The 26,262-nt window shown below is 33.2% G+C and overlaps 1 protein-coding gene across 1 annotated transcript in view; it reads right to left on the bottom strand.

Annotated features, from left to right (window-relative positions):
- Nucleotides 1-26,262, bottom strand: part of EPHA5 (EPH receptor A5) — a 313,822-nt gene that overhangs the window by 99,564 nt on the left and 187,996 nt on the right. The window contains exons 6-7 of the mRNA XM_036854004.1: nucleotides 13,179-13,303; nucleotides 2,674-2,833 (exon numbers count right to left, since the gene is read on the bottom strand). Of these exons, the coding sequence (XP_036709899.1) occupies nucleotides 2,674-2,833; nucleotides 13,179-13,303 (285 nt within the window). The remainder of the gene's footprint in view (nucleotides 1-2,673; nucleotides 2,834-13,178; nucleotides 13,304-26,262) is intronic.

The following is a 26,262-nucleotide window of genomic DNA, read 5'->3' as shown; positions in this document are numbered from 1 at the left end:
CAAATCAAGAACATATGTCAATATATCATATCATGCAATTATGAACTGAATAATCAATTGGAAAATTCTTTGTAAAGTTTAAGTTCAAAGTAATGACTTTCAGATAATTTTTTGTCCTAATATACCTGAATGATAAGGTAGACTTTCCTTAACAATGGTGACTCATTAAAGCCAGGTTAACTGTCACCCACCAAATGAAAATTGCCGATAGCTTTGACAGCAAAAATGTAAATATGTTTAAGATACCATAATTCTTGACTCTAGTATTTGCAGATTGTGTTTTGGAATAATATATGTTTGTGAAGAATTAAATTATAATATTAAGTAAATAATGCTCAATAATATAATTGAAGTAATTTCACAAAATACTGCATAAATAGTTGTCAAATGAATGGTATATAACACAAAATGAAGTGTCATTTTAATAATAATTGTGTATCTTCTTTAACTCCCTTTAACTCTTCTAATCCTCTCCAGGATTAGAGTATAATCCTGGAGAAGGGAGGGATTATGCCTTAAGGTTATTTGAGTCACTCACAGTACCTAGCGTGAAAAATCTTTTGATGTGTAGGGAGTTAATGACAAATTTAAAAATAATGAACAAAACTATTATCCTAAAATGGTTCTTGACACAAACATTCTAATCTTCAGAAGTAAACAGTCTGTATTCTTGTTCTCAGGAGAGAAGTTTCCACGTGTTACTCATGTATATTTCTCCAGAGTCTAGCAAAGCCAAGCACATAACAGGGGCTCAACACATTCTTCCTGAATTGTATCCAGAAGATTTCTACATGAAGGTCAAAAGGGGTTGGTATGTAACAGATACTTGGTACAAAGAAAAATTCATTCTTAAATTGTTTTCAAATACATGTACACATAAGCAAGTAAAAATAAAATTCCACACTAAAGTTGAGGCAGTACATCCCTAAAATATTTTCATTATCTATTAATAATAACTTTAAAATCTGATTTTGTAATAAAAATATTTGTGTGATATTTCTTTCCATCTAGAAGTTATGTAGGAAAAAATTTAAAAGAAAGTTTCAGGTGAGACTTTGTAAAATTATATGGAAAATGACATATTATTTCTCTCAATGATCAGATTGATGAGTATTGGCATACCTAGAAACTACTATTTAAAAAAAAAGTAAAGGAAAGAACATCAAATAGTCTGAAGAAAAACTAGTTGCTGAACATGCCAACATCCTAAAACTAAGTATAATTTTATAATCTTTTAAAGTGAGATTTTTCATTTGTAAAATTATCCAAGCACTTGAGCATATTGTGAGATATTATTTACTTTATGGCTTTGTTCCCAGAGTTGGTAAAGCACATAAGCATAAATAGAAACAAGCCCTATTAGGATGGCCAGCTTATATAATACATATTTCATCATAAATCCAGATCAGGGTCCAAGATATGAGAGTGAATAATCCATTGCCAATATTATGGAAATTTTCTGACTAATTACATCAATTCATATGACATTTATTAAAAAAACTTTTCTAAATAGCATTAAATATTTAAATTTCAATATGTCAATTAAACTTCAGACATGGGACTTTTCTTGCATGGAAAGAAAATAATTTATCATTTTTCACCATGGCACCCTAATCTGTATAAAATCAAGTGAAGTCATACTTAGTTATTTTTAAAGTAATAAAAATTATTTTTTAGATAATTCAGTTAAACATGCTTTAAACAGAAGTATATCTTCATTTTCTAAAGAGCTGTATTAAATAGGTTTATGAAAATTTTAATTTAATAGTTCTCCTAATCATTACAAAGTAAATCTGATAATTAAGCTCTCATTTTGTTGGTTTTCAAAGGGAGGAAACACGTATTTTATTTTCTTCATTTAAAAATAAGTAATTCTTACAAAACTTGACTTTAAAAAAGTATATATATATGTATTGTATATGTACAAACAAATACATTTACACATATTTGACATTTCACACTACTTCTCTGTGTTATTTTCTTCGTAACAAGGCATTAATAGTGTCAGTTCTTTCATCTATAAACAAGGCAAGTTATTTCTTTCTCCTAATCCTGCTTTTAATGTGTGCTTTAGTACAAGTAAGTAATCTAAATATTTTGTTTGACATCAAAGAAGAAAAAGTTTCATGCTATTTTTACTATTTTGTGAAAAGAAAGGTACAAGAAGGGTTTTCCAGAAATATTTCCGGATCCTCCACTCAGAGACGTTGTCACAGATTTTGATTTTTTTTTCAAAACAATCAGACTGGTTCCTTAGAGCACCATTTTCTTGCCAAACTCAATACTAATGAAAGTTCCCTGTGGAATTTTCATAGAAAGACTAAGCCTAGTAGCATTGTTCAATAAAACAAGTAAAAAGTAAATGGCAATAATTCAATAAAGTATGGCAACAGTGGAAAGAAAGTCTTTAAAAGCAAGGTTTAAACAGTTCTTAAGGATGTCCTGATGTTTCATCTCCCTGTAGACTAAATGCTATGAGGATCGGGGACCGATGTGTTAACCTGCTAACCTCCCATAATAGCATGACAGATGCTTCCTACCTGAAGGAGTAATGCCTGGGAGAGAGAGAAGAAGCGGGAGACTGACAGAATGCCCAGGGAGAGTATTGATCCACTGACTCTTTTCTGGTAACCATTACAGAGACATGAGTTGACAGTAATTAAAATGACTTACACACTGGGACGGTTTCAAACTCAAATCTTCGACTGAAGACACCATAGCCTGCTGCTGTGCGTGCTCGAATTTGGAAGACATATACTGAAGCTGGTTTCAAGCCCTCTGCAGTTATAGTTGTCTCTTTAGATTTGATAATTGTATAGCTGGTCTCTTGGTCCTTGGATTACACATGTATATGCAATAAAAAGAAGTCAAAAAAATGCATTATTAATGAGAGCAAAACACAGAATCAAAGATAAGAAAAAAAATCAGAAACGAATAGGTTTGCTATCAGTACAAATATGATATTTTACAAACAAAATCCTACGCATCCTAGTTGTGTTAGTTATATAGAACCTTAAAGTGTTTTCTAGAACTCATAGATGTAAGATATGTTCTCCACCCATCTGCCACACTTGCCTTGGGCAGAAATAGATATGTAAACTTAAAAATAAAATTTCCAGGAGATACACTATTTTATAGACTCTAATTTAGTATTGCTAATTGTGTGCTTGTTTTTCTCATAAATGATTTATTGGCGTGCAACTAACATGCTGCTTGTTTATAGAGGAAGGTGACAATGTTTGATATACAGCCAGGTAAGACTTATGCCTTTTATCTTTAGTGAATTTGATTTCTTTTTTAATTTTATTTTATACATTTTTAAATTTTTTTAACATCTTTATTGGAGTATAATTGCTTTACAATGGTGTGTTAGTTTCTGCTGTACAACAAAGTGAATCAGCTATACATAAACATATATTCCCATATCCCCTCCCTCTTGCGTCTCCCTCCCACCCTCCCTATCCCCCCCTCTAGGTGGACACAGAGCACTGAGCTGATCTCCCTGTGCTATGTGGCTGCTTCCCACTAGCTATCTATTTTACATTTGGTAGTGTACATATGTCCATGCCACTCTCTGACTTCTTCCCAGCTTACCCTTCCCCCTACCCGTGTCCTCAACTCTATTCTCTACGTCTGTGTCTTTATTCCTGTCCTGCCCCTAGGTTCTTCAGAACTTAGGGGCAGGACAGGAATAAAGACACAGACGTAGAGAATAGAGTGATGGTGGCCTCGTAGAATGAGTTTGGGAGTGTTCCTCCCTCTGCTATATTTCGGAGGAGTTTGAGAAGGATAGGTGTTAGCTCTTCTCTAAATGTTTGATAGAATTCGCCTGTGAAGCCGTCTGGTCCTGGGCTTTTGTTTATTGGAAGATTTTAAATCACAGGCTCAATTTCAGTGCTTGTGATTGGTCTGTTTATATTGTCTATTTCTTCCTGCTTCAGTCTCGGGAGGTTGTGCTTTTCTAAGAATTTGACCATTTCTTCCAGGTTGTCCATTTTATTGGCATATAGTTGCTTGTAGTAATCTCTCATGATCCTTTGTATTTCTGCACTGTCAGTTGTTACTTCTTTTTCATTTCTATTTATTTGAGTCTTCTCCCTTCTTTTCTTGATCGGTCTGGCAAGTGGTTTATCAATTTTATCTTCTTAAAGAACCAGCTTTTAGTTTTATTAATCTTAGCTATTGTTTTCTTCATTTCTTTTTCATTTATTTCTGATCTGATCTTTATGATTTCTTTCCTTCTGCTAACTTTGGGGGTTTTTTCTTCTTTTTTCTCTAATTGCTTTAGGTGTAAGGTTAGGTTGTTTATTTGAGATGGTTCTTGTCCCTTGAGGTAGGATTGTATTGCTGTAAACTTCCCTCTTAGAACTGCCTTTGCGGCATCCCATAGGTTTTGAGTCGTTGTGTTTTCATTGTCATTTGTTTCTAGGTATTTTTCGATTTCTTCAGTGATCTCTTGGTTGTTTAGTAGCGTATTGCTTAGCCTCCATGTGTTTGTATTTTTACACATTTCTTCCTGTAATTGATACCTAGTCTCATGCGTTGTGGTCAGAAAAGATACTTGATACAATTTCAATTTTCTTAAATTTACCAAAGCTTGATTTGTGACCCAAGATATGATCTATCCTGGAGAATGTTGCATGAGCACTTGAGAAGAAAGTGTATTCTGTTGCTTTTGGATGGAATGTCCTATAAATATCAATTAAGTCCATATTGTTCAATGTATCATTTAAAGCTTGTGTTTCCTTATTTATTTTCATTTTGGATCATCTGTCCACTGGTGAAAGTGGGGTGTTAAAGTCCCCTACTATGATTGTGTTACTGTCGATTTCCCCTTTTATGGCTATTAGCATTTGCCTTAAGTACTGAGGTGCTCCTAAGTTGGGTGCATAAATATTTACAATTGTTAATGGATTGATTAATTGGATTGATCCATTGATCATTATGTAGGGTCCTTCTTTGTGTCTTGTAATAGTCTTTATTTAAAGTCTATTTTGTCTGTTATGAGAATTGCTACTCCAGCTTTCTTTTGATTTCCATTTGCATGGAATATCTTTTTCCATCCCCTCATTTTCAGTCTGTATGTGTCTCTAGGTCTGAAGTGGGTCTCTTGTAGACAACATATGTATGGGTCTTGTTTTTGTATCCATTCAGCCAGTCCATGTCTTTTGGTTGGAGCATTTAATCTATTTACATTTAAGGTAGTTATCAATAAGTGTGTTGCTATTACCATTTTCTTAATTATTTTGGGTTTGTTATTGTAGGTCTTTTCCTTCTCTTGTGTTTGCTGCCAACCAAGTTCCTTTAGGATTTGTTGTAAAGCTGGTTTGGTGGTGCTGAATTCTCTTAGCTTTTGCTTGTCTGTGAAGGTTTCAGTTTCTCCGTCAAATCTGAATGAGATCGTTGCTGGGTAGAGTAATCTTAGTTTTAGGTTTTTCTCTTTCATCACTTTAAATATGTCCTGCCAGTATGGGGATTCCTTTGTATGTTATTTGTTGCTTTACCTTGCTGCTTTTAATATTTTTTCTTTGTATTTAATTTTTGATAGTTTGATTAATATGTGTCTTGGCATGTTTCTCCTTGGATTTATCCTGTATGGGACTCTCTACGCCTCCTGGACGTGATTAACTATTTCCTTTCCCATGTTAGGGAAGTTTTCAACTATAATCTCTTGAAATATTTTCTCAGTCCCTTTCTTTTTCTCTTCTCCTTCTGGGACCCCTATAGTTCGAATGTTGGTGCCTTTAATGTTGTCCCAGAGGTCTCTGAGGCTGTCTTCAATTCTTTTCATTCTTTTTTCTTTATCCTGTTTTGCAGTAGTTATTTCCACTCTTTTATCTTCCAGGTCACTTATCCATTCTTCTGCCTCAGTTATTCTGCTATTGATTCCTTCTAGAGAATTTTTAATTTCATTTATTGTGTTGTTCATCATTGTTTGTTTGCTCTTTAGTTCTTCTAGGGCCTTCTTAAACGTTTCTTTTATTTTCTCCATTCTATTTCCAAGATTTTGGATCATCTTTACTATCATTACTCTGAATTCTTTTTCAGGTAGACTGCCTATTTCCTCTTCATTTGTTTGATCTGGTGGGTTTTTACCTTGCTCCTTCATCTGCTGTGTATTTCTCTGTCTTCTTATTTTGCTTAACTTACTTACTGTGTTTGGGGTCTCCTTTCTGCAAGCTGCAGGTTTGTAGTTCCCCTTGTTTTTGGTGTGTGTCCCCAGTGGGTAAGGGTCGTTCAGTGGGTCATGTAGGCTTCCTGGTGGAGGGGACTGGTACCTGTGTTCTGGTGGATGAGGCTGGATTTTTGTCTTTCTGGTGGGCCAGACTGCATCCGGTGGTGTGTTTTGGGGTGTCTGTGACCTTATTATGATTTTAGGCAGCCTCTCTGCTAATGGGTGGGTCTGTATTCCTGTCTTGCTAGTTGTCTGGCATAGGGTGTCCTGCAGTGTAGCTTGCTGGTCGTTGGGTGGAGCTGGGTCTTAGCGTTGAGATGGAGATCTCTGAGAGAGCTTTTGCTGTTTGATATTACGTGGGGCCAGGAGGTCTCTGGCGGACCAATGTCCTGAGCTCGGCCCTGCCACCTCAGAGGCTCAGGGTTGACACCTGGCTGCAGCACCAAGACTATGATTGTGGAGGCTTGGTGATTCCAAAATCTGATATAGTAGGCCAGCAGGTCAGAGACTCTGGGAAGAGTTGCAGCCCAAACGAAGGCTGCTGGCAGAATCCCTTGAATTTGATTTCTAATTATATTTAGGGGTTGGGAGAAGGAATGTGAACTTCACTGGAGAACTTTAATTTTAACTCACTAAGTCGAAACAGTGAGTTTTAAAGAAAAAATTCACATAAGCAAAATATTTTTGTCCTTTTTAAAAACTTCATTTTTTCACTTTCATGTGTTTGGGCTGGGTTAGTAGTGAATGGAGATGAAGGGGAAAAAGTCACTGAAAAGATAGCTTTGGAAAGTGAAACAAAGAGGAACTATTCCTATTTTGACTGCTAACAAAAGTCTAGACAAGCCATCTATAACTCCTCATTATCTCTGAAGTTACCATTCTGAATATAAAGTGTTAGATACATAAAGATTTAATACACATTCCCTGCTTTGAACTTTCTCTTCCCTTATGTTTTTCTGTGTGAATTTTTGGCTAAGCTTGTTTTTTCCTTAAGGTCTTTTCACATGTATTAAATTTCTGATAGATATTATAGGATGAATTAAAGATAGGTTATGGTTAGAGATTTTATTCCCCTTTTTTAAGAATTGGCCTTTACTTAAAATAACTTATTGATGCCTGTAAATCATTATTTTCTAAATATTTCAGGGAATTTTGTCTTTACAAGCAGAAATAATGTATTGATTTTTTCAAAAGATCCAAGGGGAACAACATGCAAAGGATTTATTTTTCCTAAATGAGAAAAAAAAAATTGAAAACAAGAAAATAACATTTACTTCTCAAACACTCTAGTAGGGAATAAGGTTATTATTTAATGTTCATAATGCTATTAAAAAGTAAAACAAATGCAAACCACACTTCTTGTCCCTTGAAGTTTACAGCATGTCATGCTGGGCCTTTAGTGTGAACACTGAAATCACGTGCTAAAACACAGCAAACCCATTTTTACTTTTATCCTCAGTTTCCTTATCTGTAAAATTGGGATAAAAATTGGAGGCTGGATATCCTCACAGAGATGTTGTAAGAATGAAACAGGTAATGCATGTGACAACATGTATTAAACTGTAAAGCACATGTTTTAATTGTCATAATTATTATTTTAATTTTTTCTAATTTGACACATCAAAGTCAACTTCTAACCATATTCTATGCTACCACCAATACAATCTAAAATAAACAATGTGTAAATATTCTTCCCTTAAAGCAGTTTACCATTCCTCAATTAATACGTTCAAACATAAAATTTTCTTAGGGTTATGTATATCCAAATTTCTCTCTAGATAGATATGGTTTAAATTCTAATCCAAATAGGTTTTTCTGATTCAGTCTACATAAACAATTGATCTTTGTTTTTTTAACACTCACGTTAGTTTAAGTGCCTAGTCTCTAAAGTGTTTAGGAAATTTTGTTAGAGTTTTCAAAGAATTTAAAGTAGAAAATTAAATTCTATAAAGTTTCACCTAGTAATGTCAGTCATTTTCTTCACTCACAAATATTTATTGATCTTGTCTACCCTATTACCCCTTCTATGTGCTAGGGGTAGAACAGTAAAAAAAGCAGGCAATTTCTTGATGTGTTCCTTTTAAAAGGGGTAAATAGCTTCTATAAACTATTGTAGTTACTGATGCTCTGAGTACACTCAAGTTTATAACTGAATGTGTAAGACTTTCTTAGTAATATTATCCTGTCCAGTTTGGCTGTGATTGAATCAGTAATTTTCAGTAAAAAATGATAAAATATATGTTCACTACTATTTGCATTTTGTTTAAAGGGAATTTGAGTTCATGAGAAAAATCTAGACAAAACTGAAGTTATGATTCTGGTATATTTGACATAATTAGGATTTTTACATGAAGTATTAACATTTATATGAAAAGTAAGATTTTTTTTTTAATGAAAAATAGCATAGGAATATCACGGTTAGAATTCCAACCATGTTATTAACTAAGTACGTGTGTAAATGTGGGTATGCAACTCAACCTAAGTTTTTTTTCTTCTTTAAAATAGGATGAAATTATTTATCAAGACCCTGTGAGGACACAGAGATAGAGATAATATACATAGCGCCTAGCACAATCTTCTGAGCACTAGAGCTTCTAGGTAAATTTGAGTTTACCCTATAGCATGATGGCAAATTCTTCTACTGAAAAGAAAAAAAAAAATTTAAAAGCTTACATGATTGTAACTCTTAACTATTGAAAAAGTAGAAATTGATAATTTTGTCAAAAATAGAAAAAAAATCATTGCAAGGAAACTGGAATGCTGCTCCTTGAAATAACGTATAATCTAACATCGTTGATTATACAAAATTATACAACATTCCGTCTGATTTATCTATTAACATTATGTATGCCTCAGTGGTTCCTTATCGCGGGTCTAATGGTACGTTGTCTCTCTGAGTTAGTTGAATACTGTATTATTGAAGAGACCTAGCGAATATATCTAAGGGATCAAAACCCATAAATACACATTTTGAATCCTCTAATTATCTTCTAAAATTTGCTTCTGATCCACTCCTTTAAATCATCCTCATAAAGTCCTCCATTTCACAAACCTATATACACATCTTCAACACCCACAACCAAATGTTGCCAAGTCCTTGGTCAGGGTAGTGGTTTTGCTGCCTTCATGCCCCAGCTGAGCAAATGAGCTACATTCCCCAGCTGCTTAGCAAACACTGTTCACAGGCAGCGAGGGGAGGGCCTCAGCAGAAGGAGCCAGCTGGCAAACACCCTGCCAAAGGGCAGCTTCCCTTTGCCTCTGTCTTTAATTAAGAGATGGCAATGGGCCCATCACCATGCAGGAGCAGAGAGGCCCAATGACCTCTATTAGAGCAGGGCAATCACAGGCAGAAATGCCAGCTGGCGAATGTGTGAGTCCTGGAAAGCTCTGCCACCTGTGTCTGGCCAAGAGCCATCCAATAAAATGGTGGTATCATTCTGAAGATTCAAAATGAGCTCTGGAAACCTATCAGGACCCCCACCTCAATACATGGTATAAAAGCTCATTATCCTTTTTTTTTTTTTCCTTCTTAAAGTGTTAAAAAAAAACCCAACCTTTTTGTGTATTTTATTGGTGTGCTCAATAATTTTGCTTGGCAAAAAAGTCTGGGAATTAGTATCTTCTCTGTAAAATGGAAAACATTGACCAAAAGAAGTCAACTTTCCCAAAATAATATATAAGGGTTGCTGTGTTAAAAGCATGTAGGTAGGCAACTTGTTATTCATTTATGGAGAATATGAATAGAAATCATTTTTCCCCAAGTCATTTTTTCTTATTTTCAGTTATGCAGATAATAGAATGTATTAATACAACTTTAAATATTAAATATTAAATGTAAAACCAAATCTTACTGAAATAAATATAATATAAACATGAACTATAAAGAAAATATTTCCACAACATGGATAAAATTAATTAGAATGAACATTAATAGAAAAGGACTCTGCCCCACCAGTTGTTGAGTAACTCCCTGTTTTAACAGAAGCAGCAGCTTAAAAGAAAAAAAAAAAAAGATAAATCCTTGCTCCTAATGAATATTATGTGTATGAGACTCATGCATATGCTGGGAAGTAAGAGTAAAAACAATCGAAGGTTACTCATACGGGGACAAAAACCAGGACAATTTCCTTAAAGACATAAAAAAGAAAAACAAACTCATTGGTCCAGCTAGTTGCTTCAGGTAAAGAAAAACTATGCAGGAAAACAAGTACTTGTTAAACTTTTAGTCTTCCCGCTGTTGAACTTTATTTCATCTAAGATATGCATATTCAAATATATAGTTTTCATAGTACAGTTATTTTAAAATGTCATTATGCATCTCAACTTCTTTTAAAATCAATTTTAATTACAATAAAAATCTGGAAACTTAAAATGTTTACAAAATAATTCATAAAGATATATATATATATATATATATTTGCCTAGCTTTGCATTAGTATGCAGTAATAAAGCTTACAAAAACTTGAAAGAGGAATGTAAACATTAATTTAACCAATTGTTTCCGGATACAGCATGTGTTTAAATTGTAGACTTCTAGCATTGGCAATTCAGTTTGGACCACTACTCCCAGAGAAATGGGAATCAGTGAGGGTATTAATATTATAACATTTTATTTGATTTACCGTATTTTTTTTCAGTAAACACTGTAACCCTTATCGCAACATAGCTTTGTCTCAGAGGTATTTTCTTAGGACACTCTTGGTGAATAATGTATTAAATAATATATATTTTTTCTGAAATATAAGTATCTACATTTATGTTCCCTAGTAATCCACTAGTTACACGTAATGCCACCAGCAAATCATTCCTAGAGACAACTATTTCAAACATGATAATTGAGTTTATTTATCTATTTATAAAATGAATATATGAATATTGTACAGACAACCAAAACCTAAAAAGAATGTAGATAACCTCACTCTCCCCCACATACACTTGGCTGTTTTGTTCTCTGTTGTATCTTTACACAGGTAATTGTTGAATCAATGATGAAAGAAGCAATTAAAAAATGCTATGAATTGGGACTTCCCTGGTGGCACAGTGGTTAAGAATCTGCCTGCCAATGCAGGGCACCCGGGTTTGAGTCCTGGTCTGGGAAGACCCCACATGCCGCGGAGCAACTAAGCCTGTGCACCACAACTACTGAGCCTGCGCTCTAGAGCCCGTGTGCCACAACTACTGAAGCCCGCGTGCCTAGAGCCCATGCTCCGCAACAAGAAAAGCCACAACGAGAAGGCTGCGCACCGCAACAAAGAGTAGCCCCTGCGTGCAGCAACTACAGAAAGCCTGTGTGCAGCAACAAAGAACAACTGTGGCCAAATAAATAAATAAATAAAATTTATTAAAAAAAAAAAATCAGGGCTTCCCTGGTGGCGCAGTGGTTGAGAGTCTGCCTGCCAATGCAGGGGACACGGGTTCGAGCCCTGGTCTGGGAAGATCCCACATGCCGCGGAGCAACTGGGCCCGTGAGCCACAACTACTGAGCCTGTGCGTCTGGAGCCTGTGCTCCACAACAAGAGAGGCCGCGATAGTGAGAGACCCGCGCACCGCGATGAAGAGTGGCCCCCGCTTGCCGCAACTAGAGAAAGCCCTAGCACAGAAACGAAGACCCAACACAGCCAAAAATAAATAAATAAATTTATTAAAAAAAAAAAATCAGTTGCAAGAAAGTTTTTTTAAAAAATGCTATGAATTACTTCAATGTATTTCAATGTTTTATCTATAATCTTTCATCTATGCATATAAATGGAATGTTGAATTTTTAAGTAACTTTCATTAACAGGATATCAGTATTTCTCATGATACTTTTGCATTAGTATAAATGGGACCATTCATTCCCCTTCTCGTTTCCAATGTTCTACCTTGGACAATTTCTTAGGTATTGCAGAGTAAGTTTTTGAACTTCCACCCTTTTCATTCTTCCCTAAGAGAGAAGGAGCGATGTCTCTGGGAGTTTGGGAGAAGCAACCGGGTAAGTGTGGCTGAGCCCTTCCTTCCCTTCTCTTTTGGGATCTGCTTCTCTGCATTATGTCAGCAATCTTTTTTACTCCTACTTTCATAGGACACATATGTCTGGGCCAGGGTCTCCTAGCCACCTCTTAGAGACTAGTTTGGGCACTCATCTATCTTTATCTGGTCTATTAGAACTCAGGTTGTTCTAAGTAGTGTATGCCATTCAGATCTAGTCTGTACAAAAAAATCACAGTAAAAAAGGGTGGGAGTTGTCGCTTCCAACATGGAAGCAACAAGGTGGCTACAAATCTAAGCCAAATATTCCAGTCCAGCTTTAGAAATTATAAGTTCATCTTTAGTTTCCACTTGTTTATTCCTTTATCAATAGCTCATTTGGTTGTGGATTCAGAAAAGAGGAAGAGGGATGATTATTGCCTTTAGATTTAGACAACTATTAGGGCAAAACATGTGAGAGTGGACCTAGGAGCCAACTCAGTGAAGAAGAGGAAATCAAGCAACTATAGGGAATGTGAAGCATACACTTCCAATTTTATGCCCTCAAATTTTTAAAATAAAATTTATGCTACAGTGTTAGATTTTTGTTATAGATTTTTTAAAATTATAAGGTACATATACACCTTACCTGCCTATACTTCCTTAATAGTATAGGTATTATGCAGGGTTACTGGCCATAAGAATGTGTTTTTCCCTGTGGTACACTGCAGTTACTACTGAAGGTTAACAACTCCAGTGTTTGGGACACTTTGAAAATGTCCTATGACTTCATCTTTTAATGCTGTGAACCCTAGTTAAGCTAATGTTAGACTCTACGGCAGTATCCCAGCGGTGTAAACTACTTGGCAGCAGCAGAACACAAATAAAGTGCTCCCTGTACACTTCCAGCCTTCAAAATCATGACTGCAAGTCAATTGTCATTGATCTACACATAAAATTGCAACACGCTTTTCTACAAATTGGATAACTGCTGTTGCTAAAATTAAAAAAAAGAAGAAGAAGAAGAAGAAAGGATATTCTTTATTCTTAATCCCACCTTTTCAAAATATTTGATTTCATACTCCAGGATGATTCCATTGGGGCGATCTGGCTCTTGCCAAGACAAAGAGATGCTGTTTTTTGCAATTTTCCCCTTTTTCACATTGGTGACTGGAGAGGGGGCTGCGGAATAAAGAGTAGCATGATTAACAGAGCCTTGAAATTACACCTGTCTATAATGTATATCGGGCATTCTTGACATGTAGAATAACAAAAATCCCAAATAATTAAATTTTCATTTTACTCGGAAACAATTATACTTAATATACAGGTTTTTACAGATTTTGAAATGTTTTAAAAAATATAAATCAACTAATATCCTGAGAATTTTCTATAATAAAATTGTAGTCACATAGAATCTTAAGTCTACATTTTCTCTATAAAGTTTAGATACATAAACTATCTTACTTTTTATAGAATAAAGATGTTCTTGATGACCTTATGTATATTCTATATTCCTAAAATTTGCAGACTCTGTATAATATATCCCATTACACTAATAATACATAATTATCTATATTACCACATTTTCACGACATTAAAACTTTTATAATTTCTTATTTTTGAAATCATATGGGTCCTATAACCACTGAAAATTCATACATTAAATATAGTGGAGTTTTTCTTAAAAATATGCTATTAAATGTGTTAATATATTGAAAACAATAGCAAATAAAAGAGACATTTTCCTTCATTTCCATTTCCCCAAATATTTCAATAGAAATCACAATCGCTTATGGTGTTCATTGCTATTTGCCAGTGTCTATTAAATGACACTGATGAAAATAGAAAAAGGATATGCTATTTTAGGTATATCTGAATATTTTGAATTTGAATTCACACACATATGAATATTTATTTCAACATCCATTTTTATCAATTTGCTGAGACTTGTATAGACTCTGGGTTTGACACCATAAAGAGGTATTGACAAATACTTTTCTTGATGTAGATAACCTTTATTTTTGTAGTTTTCAGCTTTTATAGACAACCAAGGAGAAAACCATCCTGGACTACTGAATGGTATATATATATATTATATATATATACACACACACATTTATATGTGTGTGTGTTTATGTATAAAGAGATAGAGAAATAATATATAATATGCATATTTTATATATAAAATATATACATATATACATATTTTATAATGTATATACATTATATTTTTATATATACATTATTTTTATATAATGTATACATATAATAAGATGGAAAAGATGTCAGCCATAGTGAGTAGTGTATAACCACAGGCTTAGCCCTATGTGAACAGTATTAGACATCTGGTGAGATTAAAATTTAAAGATATGTTATATACATATACATATATATGTATAGTAGTTCTAACTATTTTAATCTCCAGTGGTGTTCAGACAAAGTAATACACTGTAATTTGTCATGTTTAATTATTTTTTCTACTCCTCCGAAAATGTAATCAAATCAGAGACACCACTTTGAGCAACAGACAGCAAGAACAAAGTTTAGAACTGTTTGGTGAGCTCCATACTAGTGTGACAAGGGGGTGGGGAAGAGGCTCATCATTTAAAAACAGAAGTGAGATCCTGTCACTCCTCTGTACCTCTCTGCCTCACTGCAGAGTGAAACCCAAATGTGCAAATGCATACAAGCATCACTACCGTATGGCTCTCTACATCTCTGACCTCATCATCTCCTGCTACTGTTCTTCAGCAGCTCTACCCAGGCTGGCTGGCTGTAGGCACTTCTGACACACTACTGCCTAAGGATCTTTGTATTTGCATCCTATTATTCAGAGGTGCTTCTCACCCTGACTTCTCCAGGGCTTTCTCCCTGCTCTGGGTTTCTCACTGAGACCTTTCTTGTCTGCTCTCTACCTCAGGCCCCCTCACCTCGCCATGCCCTCTGTTTCTTCAGTGTTTTATTTTTCTCCCTAGTACTTGAACTTCCACCATCTGATATTCATATCTTAATTCTATATTTGCTTTTTTCAGTTCTCTCAAGTAAAATGTAATTTTTATGAAGGCAGGGATATAGTTTATTTCATTCACAGCTGAATCCCTAGATCTAGAACAGCACCTGGACAGAGAAGGATTCCATAAATATGTATGCAATAAATGAGTGGTGGTAAAAAATCAAATATAGAGAAAACCTTTATTTTTTATTATGTATTATGTCAACAAACTCATCTATGAAACAAGGGTGAAGTGTCTTTCAATAAAATTAAAATAGAGACAGATATACTCTGTAAGAGCAAAATTTGTTAACTAGTGTTTTCAAGTGTTTTATGTACTCATAATAGGGTGATGATGACTTTGGTACTATAAAATGTACTTTTATTCTTTTAATTATAGCGCTTTGTGGTATTCAGATTCAGAGGATGCATAATTTCAGCCTTATCTGCTTTCCTTAAACATGTCCAGCTCCACAAATTTTCTGGACTACTACAGAACACATAGTGTGCATACAAAGCTAAAATTGTCTAGAAGAAGTTTTGAAATTGCAGTGTATTTACTTCCACGGAAACTTTACTGGACTGGTGGTTCTCAAAGTCACATTTTGGCATAAGTTCAAAGTCCCTATTGATTCCCTCATGAAGGAAAAGTCATGCCATATTTGGTATTGTGGACAAAGCATTCAGAAGACATGGAAACAAGAGAGAGGAAGCTATAAGTCCCCTAGTTCATCATAGTGTTTGCAGCAAAATAGCAAATTTACTGACAGAAACAGGAACAAAGAATTAAGGAAGACAGTAGAATTTTTTTTAATGTATTTTGTTCAGTAGTGAATATCTTTATGAATTATCTTAAATTATAAACTATACTCACTTTCCCATTACCCTATATATTTTTTGCATTATACTTTAGTAAAGATCCAGACAAAGACTGTTTAAAGTTCTTCACTCATTTTGCTACATTGCAAACATTCTCATTTTGATTGATGTATTTCTTGTAGGTAGCTATCAGTTTTCACTTAATAAATTGATAGTGTTGCCAACTTTCTATTCATAATTGCATTTAACATGTATGTTCCATGAAGGCAGGGATTAATTTGGTTTAGTTCACTGCTATATTCCCAGCACCAGAAAATTACTTGGCATATAGATATTTCATAAATTTTTATTGAACGGAAACATGCATGAATGAATGAATGGGAAATACATACATTTTCATGTATCATTCAAAACCAAGTTTGTCTCATCTTACGTGCATATACTGGGATCTTATTATTTGGAGATTTGAGCTTTATTTTAAAGCAATCAATTCTTTAATAAAATAATCAACCATTTCAACATGAAGCTATCAAATAAACATCAACACAGACATAACCAGCCTAAAGTGGAATTCTTTGTTATCTACCTACATCCATCAAAGTTAAACATAAACTGTATGGCTTTCAAAGACTGTTTGATTTAATAAACACCATTGTTTTCCAACTTGGTTGTCTCAGAGGCTAAATCATACCCTTTAAATCATGGTTCAGAATGGAGGGAGAAGAGGAAACCACTTCTCAGCTCAGAGTAATTCAAGAATAATTTGCTCTGTGACGAGACCATCTCTGCATCATTTGGGTAAAACTGATCAAAGTGGGGACACTGACAGCTCCTGGGGACACAATGATGATGTACAAATTGCAAATGGCAGCACTCTTACCCTACTGCAAAGTATTTTACAGAAAATATGTACATTAAAATAACTGCAACCAGACTTGCAATAGCAGGGCATGTTTAATTTATTTCATTCATCTCCCTCACTAATACCTTCTGCTCATTCTTTATCTACTCAACCATTTATTAAGTAAGCCTGGAACAAAATGAGAATTATGACACAGAACATTGCTGCCTGTAAAACTGCGCTGGATGATGTTACATCATAAAACTATTACCATCCTAGTGTAAGAAGAACAAAAATACTAGGAATCAAGTTGTGAATAGAACAAAATAATTTACATAGCTTCTAAGTTTCACCTTATGTGGAAACATCCCAAATGGTTTCTGTATTGTAGCTTCTATATTGGAGGTGAACTTTGAATACCACTATAATAAAGCAAGATATTTATCCCTTAGTAACATTTCCCATTATGGGCTAATATGTCTAACTGAATTTAAAAAACTTAAATCGAGAATGGTTTTATATTTATAGAAAGATTATTAAGGTAATACAGAGAGATTCCATGTATCCCACACCTAATGTCCTCTATTAGAAACATCTTTAAAAAAAAGTGGATATATGTATAGGTATAACTGACTCACTTAGTTGTACCACAGAAACTAACACAACATTGTAAATCAACTATACTCCGATAAAAAATTTTAAAAAAGGTGTTGTAAGATGTTTCCTACAACAGTACAGTACATTTATCACAATTAATGAACCAATATTGATACATTATTATTAACTAAAGTTCATTTTTATTCAGATTTCTTTATTTTTACTTATTACCCTTTTTCTACCCCAGGATCCCACTCAGTACCTGCCCAAATTATTGTCTCTTCAACCTATTTATTTATTTGTTTGTTTGTTTAATCATTTATTTATATTCATGTGGAGTACGGACACATGGGTTTTTTATACTTTAGCTTATAATCTAATACTTTATTTTTTACTCATATTGCTAAAGCTTTGGCCATTGATTACTCTTTCAGTTAGCTCCTTGACATACCTTGACATACCTTGACATACCTCCATCATCCTGGTTTTTTCTGTCTGTTGTTTGTATTCTACATCACTTTCATTCCCCCTGGCACTGCAAGACCAGATGCGCTAGGTCCATCTTGTTTATTTACTGTCCTCAATCTTAGAATAAGTAATTTCTCCTAGGAACACTGGTTTCTTTTATTGGAGAATTCCAAGGTCTGGATAAGTGTGCTCCTTGCTACTGGGGTTTTGCTTCTTGGCCCTCTCAGCTGGCAAAGCCAGGAAACAAATTGGTGTATGTTAACCTGTGTATATCTGTAAACATTTCTAAATATAACTATATGTGTATATATATATGTTAAGCTAAACATAAGTATAAACTGATGTCACCAACTCTAATCAGTTATCACACAGATTATTCTAGCTTCTTCACCCTAACTTATCTGTAACCTCCTACTTCAACAGGGGCTCCCACCATCTGTCATCCATTTACTTAATTGTTTAATTCCAGTATATATGTCTAGTGGTTAAAGAACTGCCAATCTGTGTCTGTTTGACTTATTGATAATTATGTAATGTAGAAATCTCTAACATCTCAATGGCACAAGCAATGACATACAAAAGTCTGCTTTTATGTAAAACAGCATATCATCCTAACTTTTCAAATACAGAAGCTAGTTTAGGGCACAGTGTCCTTAGATGGGAAGGGATGCCATGGCACAGACAGCTTGGAAGTCAAGCAGAATTGGCTTCAAATCCTTTGGCAACCAGCCATCTCCTAGCTGAGTGATTCTGTTTAAGTTCCTTAACCACTATGAATGTAAATTCTATCTTTAAAATAGGAACAATGATTCAAACTTTTTATAAGACTGCAGTCTGATTCTGTATTACAGTATAGGTATAAGGTAGGTACCAATTAAGTACTGTTTGTATTAATAGTTTTAAAATATTAGACAATTGTTTAGGAAGACTTCAATAATAGATTCTCTCTAACTCCTTAATCCTTTCAACCTTTCATCAATCGAAATTATATGTAGCCTCTTCTCTAAACTTGACACTGTTCTAAATGTTGGGTGGGTGAGATCAAAAGGCAAAGTACCTATACAGATAAGATATTTAATTTTCAACATCCAGTGGATTTCACAACTCTACATAAATAAATAGTTATAGGTAAACTTCCTTCATCATCACAGATTTTTTTAAAGACCTAAAAGTGTTGAATTTTTAATTGCTAATTAAATGACTAATAATTCACTTAATATAGATTGATGTCTGTCTCATTATTCAAAAGAAAGTTATCATGATGAAAACATGAAACTTAATTGTGTTAAATGGAATAAGAAAATACCATTTATCAGTCCCTGTACACAATGCTATTTGTGTAGACAAAAATAAACTATAGATAGACTCAAGTATTGGTTACTTATATTTAAAAAAAACAAATAATACATCTCTATGTATCAATATTTGACCTATCCACATAAAATTTGAACTTAAAGCACTGAGAAAGATAAATAAGGTAATATTGAAATTTTTTCAGTCTGTGAGAATCCACAAATGTGTTAAAACTTTCTCAGATGGCACTTCTTTTACTTTCCTCCGAAGGCCCCTCCACATGAGTAATGTATTAGTTTATTTATATACAAGCTTTAAAAATACATGTATCTTATATTTAATTCCATAGGTCAAAATCTGGCCAAGTGGATTGTCAATATCTGCCAGCTGAAAGCTCCCACTCATCTCTGCCACGCACAGTTCATCATATTTAGGTGTTTCTTGTTACCCAGATGGGTCTGGGACAGTGTTTTTTAAAAATACAGATTATTAGGCTTCACTCCAGGAAATGCTGACTCAGGAGGTCAGAATGGGCCAAGGATTCTGTGTTTTTAATAAACACTCTAGCTGAATTATTTTTTCAGTAATTTTGGGAAATATTGAAGGCAACCATACTAGGATCAGTTCTTTTAACAAAATTATACAAACCTGGAAACCTGAGGCAAGAAACTGGATCAGTGTTGTTTTGTGAACTGTTGACTTCTTAAACCTTTGGCTCACTCTAACTGCCTTGTTATCTTGATGTCTGATACCATATTTGCCTTTCTTCATTTGGGAATTGTTTCTTTTTATATTTTCCTGACCCATTAGTACTTTTTTGGTAAACTGATTTGTTTCTTCATTTAAGCAATCTGTTTTAGTCCAACCAGACTATAATCTCCATAAAATTAGAAAACACTTGTGCCTTTTTCACTATTGTCTGCTTAGTTTTTAGAACAGTTTCTGGATGATCCTAGGCACACACAAATTTTGATAAGAGGTGAATAAACACTTATCCACATTCTATTACAATAGATTTTCTAGAGTTTTAAAATGAAATCATACAGTATGTATTCTTTTTGGTTGGATTAATAAGGGACATGAGTAAACTTGCTGAGAGAAATGGATATGATTGCTGTCTTATTTTTAGTGATGTTTCACAGGTATATAGATATGCTAAAACTTAAGTTGTACACTTTATGTGCAGTTTATTGTATATCAATTATACACCAATAAAGACACTAAAGTGTATGTGCATGTGTGGGTTTGAAGTGAAAAGCATATGTGCCCAATGCCCCCCCAAGACTATTTATCAAAATTTGAATTACTTAGAAAAGTGTAATAAAATAATATTGAAAGTTTCAATTTTGGGAAAAATTTGAATCTATTTTTATAGGTTAGCTATAATTGAAATTTAGTGGCTTTAATAAAAATTCTATATGGATAATTACTTCTTTGCTGCTTAGGTAGACTGAAATAAATATTATAAAAATTAATGACTACAATCTCTTGTTACAGACTTGATATTTTTGTCTTTGTATTGTACCATACTCTGATGATACAATATAAATGAAAGTTGTAAATGTATATCAAGCTATAATACAGTCTTAACTAAAATCAATTTTAAGGAAAATAAATGGTAAATGTTTAAATTAATTCATGAGAAACGGCAGGAAGATAAAATAAAATAGAAAGAAGTGTGACCAAAATTATGTTGCCTAGGTGTCTGATGCAAACTGACACTATATCATCATCTATCCTCACATTATGAACAAGCATTTGGAATACTGTATTTACTTGAATTTTCCCTATATGTGAATTTTCACTTATTTTCTTTCTAAAAGAAAACACCTTTTAGTCTCACTATTAGCAAAACTTCCATAGTTTTTAAAAAGGTAGAATCATCTAAATATTTTACATTATCTGATTTTTACATTACCATAACACTTCTATTTCTTTATATAATTTTAGACCATCTTTTGAAAAATTTCTACCCCAAGGTAAAAAGCAAAAAATGATTTTATTTATATGGTAGTGTGCTTAGTGAAGGCAGGGACAATTCCTTAATTGTATGGTTTCCTTCCAAGTGCAAAGTGCTGACTGAAATGGACCGAACTGACATGGCAGCAATTACCAAAGGAATGGTTAAGAATGTCTATATATAAAAGAGCTGTCTGTTGGGCTCAATTCATCCTGGAAGACTTTTAAAAGTTTGTGTTTTTTTTTTAAACTGAAGTTATTTAAAAATTTGTTTGATCCTGATCTTGCATTTGTACCCTCTGTTGGACAGTAATTTCCCCATCGTTGGTCACTTTGTGCCATTTCTGTTTTTATAATTAGGTGGGGAAATCATAAACATATTTAGCACGCCCCCCCAAATCTCAGTTTTAGCTAATGTTACTATTATTATTACTATTAAAAATATGATCTATGGAGAGTAATTTGTCAGCAATTGCCTTATATATTAAGCCAAAGTTTGGACATAATTTTACTTCTGTGTGCATGTACATGTGTGTATCTGTGTGGGTTTATGTAGTTTAATGAAATGTAGATACATCCTTATTTCATTATATTTTTATATATGTATATATAAAATGTGTATATTTATATATATACATATGTCTACATCTATATCTGTATATATAACTCTCTATATATACATATATATATATAAATAACAAGAGAGTAATGTGCATCTTTTGTATAGCTGGTTTAATGAAACTACATATAATGACGACTCTGGTATACTTGCTTTTGAGTACATATATATCATTTGAACGTAAGAAAACAAGCAATTAGATTTCCTAAAGTAAATGAGAAATGCAGTTGCTGAATTAAATAATAAACATATCTGAAATTGTCAAACTGGAAAAGTGGGGCAGATATTTTAAAATATGTACATGTTCATTGAGTATTATATCGTATATTTTATATTTCATACTATATGTAGCACATAAATTATAGATGTATACACTTATTCTATACTTAAGATATATTTATTACTATGTTGTCATTTGATACCACCAGAGCAAGAGAAATAACTACAGTGCATTCTCACCACACCTGGTATCCATGGTCTCTTCTAAAGAAAAAAGGCATTTTAGAGGTTTCTTTCTCCAATAAAAATTCAATCTGCTCATTTAGACAAAACCTACAATCTCTCCATCTTAAAAGCCTGCACTGGATCTTTTGATATATGATCAAAAGACCATTCCAAAAAAATTGGCTTTAAATGTCAGTACTTATAGAGAGATGACGTCCTTTTTAATAAAAAGAACCTATGAACTGAAATGTCCCATTAGGTATAGTTTGCTTTTTTTCAAAAACTTGAAAATCATAAGATACTGAAAATGAATTGTTTTCAGTAGGAAATAAAAGCAACTTAATTGCAAAGAAGTAATTTTGATGTTATCAGACTTAATAGTATTAACCATATGCATCAAATACCATTTTGAAGACATGTGCACAATGATGCTAATTAGAAAAGAAAATGGCAATAATAATAAGAGAGAACTATATCACTGGCATTTATAGTCAATGTTTTTCTGATACAATCATACAAATTACAAAACAAATATTAAATGTAACAATGTGTAAAATGACACGTGCCTCTTTATGAATTAATCCCACACCAAATAAACTATCATAGAATTTGTTTTTCATTTATTACTTCTTATTACCCTATAATAGAATTTTTATTACACAAAGTGGCCTTACTATCAATGACAATTTAATCTTAACCACAATATTCATTTGCTGATAAACAGAATTTAAATAGTTTTTACAATATCCTTTTAAAATAAAGTGGGGTTATATTTAGCAAGTAACATGGCACAGTTGGAAAACTTTAATCAACACAGTATTCTTCATATACATTATATCCAAGGGAATATAGTGCCATATTTAATTTTAATCAATTTTACCAACTTTAATCAAAGTTAAACCTCAATTATAGGATATGACAATTAGTCTTATAAAGTGGATAAATAGTAATTAGGTCAATAAACACACTCTCATAACTCATGTTTTTTCATAAGAGAAAAATTAATCTCTTCTTATAAATCCATATTATGTAAAGTCTTGTTTACCACAGAATAAGCCACAAACAATAACAAAACCATTAACTGGTAACTTTAATTCAATTCTTAATTACTTCAAGATTTTCATAATATAAACTGATCTAGCATTTTAAAAAGCAAAATAAACACATCATAAATATAAACAACCTATTTTTTTCCTTTATCATTTCCTATTGGTCTTAATCTTATATAGCTATATAAACAATAGGGATTATTTAATTCAATAAAGATCATGATAATAAGTTATCATTTATCTATTGACTGTTTAAAGAATCAGATTAGATTTCTGTTATACCATTTAAGTTCAAGGCCATCACATCATCTTTCCCTAAATATATTTTCTCTGAGGCCATCTGACAGGATTCTTTTAAAATCTGAAGTTGTGCTGGTAGAAACAAGAAATTAAATTTTATGGCTATCAAACAACCAAGGAGACCTAAGCAGTGCTTATCAGCTGACCTCATAAACATCCCAATTACAAAGTCTTGAAATAGTATAATTCCTAGCAGCAACAAGAGAGGCCAGAAGAAAATGCAAGATTAATGATTAAAGGTAGTCAACCTTTTCAAGTCCAGAAAAAAGCCAAATCAAGATATTCTGTTCCAAGTTAGTAATGTTATCAGATATTCAATTCTTCAGCTCTTACCATGAGATCAATTTTAGTGAATCCAACCACATATTCCCCAAGTGGTGGGAAATCTCAGCTAATATTGAATTTGCATGTGAGGCCATTTTCTTTTGAGAGTGACCACACAGAGAAATTTCTAAAGCCAACAAAATACAGCACTATATATTTGTCATTAGAAGTTCAAATACCATGAGGTTCATATGTTTTGTTTTATTGGAGCAGTAGTTTGTGCTCATATTTTCCAGAAAAGAAAAATAAAAGTACATAATTCTAGCTGTAAAATGCCCAAGATGATGCATTTTGCAAAATTTCAGTTATTACTCAGAAGGGACTAAGTCCACATTTTACTTTGAGAAATGTTTAACAAATTTTGGCTTCAAAAAAAAAAAAGGAGCAAGTACATTCATGGATGAATAGATGGATAAAGGAGTTATTGTAATTACCTGATAATACATTGCATTTATAGTAAACATTATGTGCCCGATACTTTGTAGTCTAAGTACTTTACACACATTAACTCATTAAATATTTCTAACATCCCTAGGAAGTCCACATTATTATCATCCTCTTCTGAAGCACTGAAAAGTTAAGTAATTTGTTCAGTCAACCCACCAGGAATTGGTAGACCTAACCAGTCTTGCTTCAGAATTTGTATTCTTAAGCATTACACCATAGAATAATAAAAGAATCCCTCAATAAGAGAGATGTTGCACTTCGTACTTAATTGAACATCAGATTATGTTAAAGATTACTCAGATTACCTAATTTTTCCTTGATATGGCCTAACCTCTTAATTTTTGTTCAACTTTTTAGTATCTGTCAAAGCTGATGACAGAAAACAAAATACAAACAATAAACTCATAAAAGATTAGGCAACTCTACTGACATATATACTGTATGCATTTTGTGATGTATAATTTTAATCTACTCTGAGTTGTATTACCTAAAGCAATGGCTTTACAACCATTTGATCTACCATTTTTAAATATGTATTTTAAATATATGTAAGTTAAAAAAAATTTTAAACACATGTTAAGTCAGAAAGAGAAAAACAAACATATATTAATGCATATACGTGGAATTTAGAAAAATGGTACAGATGAACCTATTTGCAAAGCAGAAATAGAGACACAGATGTAGAGAACAAATGTATGGACACCAAGTGGGGGGGGTTAGGATGAACTGGGAGATTGGGATTGATGTATGTACACTACTATGTATGAAGTAGATGGCTGGTGAGTGCCTACTGTATAGCACAGAGAACAAAAACACTAATTCAAAAAGATATATGCACCCCAATGTTCACTGCAGCATTATTTACAGTAGCTAAGATATGCACACAACATAAGTAGTTATCAATAAATAAGTGGATAAAGAAATTGTGAGATACATATGTGTGTGTGTATATACATATGTATATGTATGTATACATACATATATGTACATATGTATATGTATACATATGTACATATATATACACACACATATATATCTCACAATCACAAGATTGTTGCCTCACATAATGTTGCAACCCCTTTCACTAACAAATTGCAATTTTGAAAACAAAATGTTGACTATTTTTTATCTGACCACAAAGTACTCAATCCAGGGCATGCTCTTCAGAAAGAATTTATGTGACTTCTCCAGCTTGTTCCAGAAAATGCTCCAAGCAGGCACAATGCTTTGTAAAGATACAGTGATTAAAATAAAGCCTATAAATAAGACAACATACAAAATATAGATTCCTATATTTTCTCCATTGCCCTCCTTGTGTGCAAATTGTGGTATATGTAGGTAAAGAAATTTACCATTAACAGTCTATATTACATATAATAACCACATAAAAGAAAGAGCAAATCACTTATAATATCCAAATTCTAACTAACACTTAGTCATAAACTAAATATACAACCTGGGCAAGTTCATGAATGTTTTATTAGCACACATTAAAACCCAACTTACTATCACTGAGAATTTTAGAATTTAAGATTTGTGTAATAGGTGTTTGGGGTCAGTACATGATTTGTATCCCCTGTTACAGGTTTCTCGGCCCAGAGTGGAAGCAGTTGCATTGATTAGACCACACTGATATGGGCCAAGGATAATATTTGCAGCACTCAGATGAAGTATGCTTAAAGGCATAACAAACACTCATAACATTTATTGGGGCTCTTTCATCTTCATAAGATGATTTTTTAAAGTGTAGGAGAAATTAAGAAATCAAAATATTACAGACCTTGATGCTGACTCACAGGGCTGTAAGAAGAGATCTCTTAGCAATCTCCAAGATCTCTAAGGTATCTAATTAGATTGACAGATTTTAGAATTACTCCAAGAAATTAAAGGTTTATAAACAAAGAATTTTTCTAGATGTGTGTTGTTGCACTCCTTGTTCGCTGAAAAGTTCTCGTGATTGCTGGAAATCTCAGATCTGGGAGCAAG

Source organism: Balaenoptera musculus, chromosome 5 (assembly GCF_009873245.2).
Source record: "Balaenoptera musculus isolate JJ_BM4_2016_0621 chromosome 5, mBalMus1.pri.v3, whole genome shotgun sequence".
Taxonomy (NCBI): domain Eukaryota; kingdom Metazoa; phylum Chordata; class Mammalia; order Artiodactyla; family Balaenopteridae; genus Balaenoptera; species Balaenoptera musculus.
The sequence above is the reverse complement of the archived record's forward strand: the minus strand, read 5'-3'. Positions and strand labels throughout refer to the sequence as shown.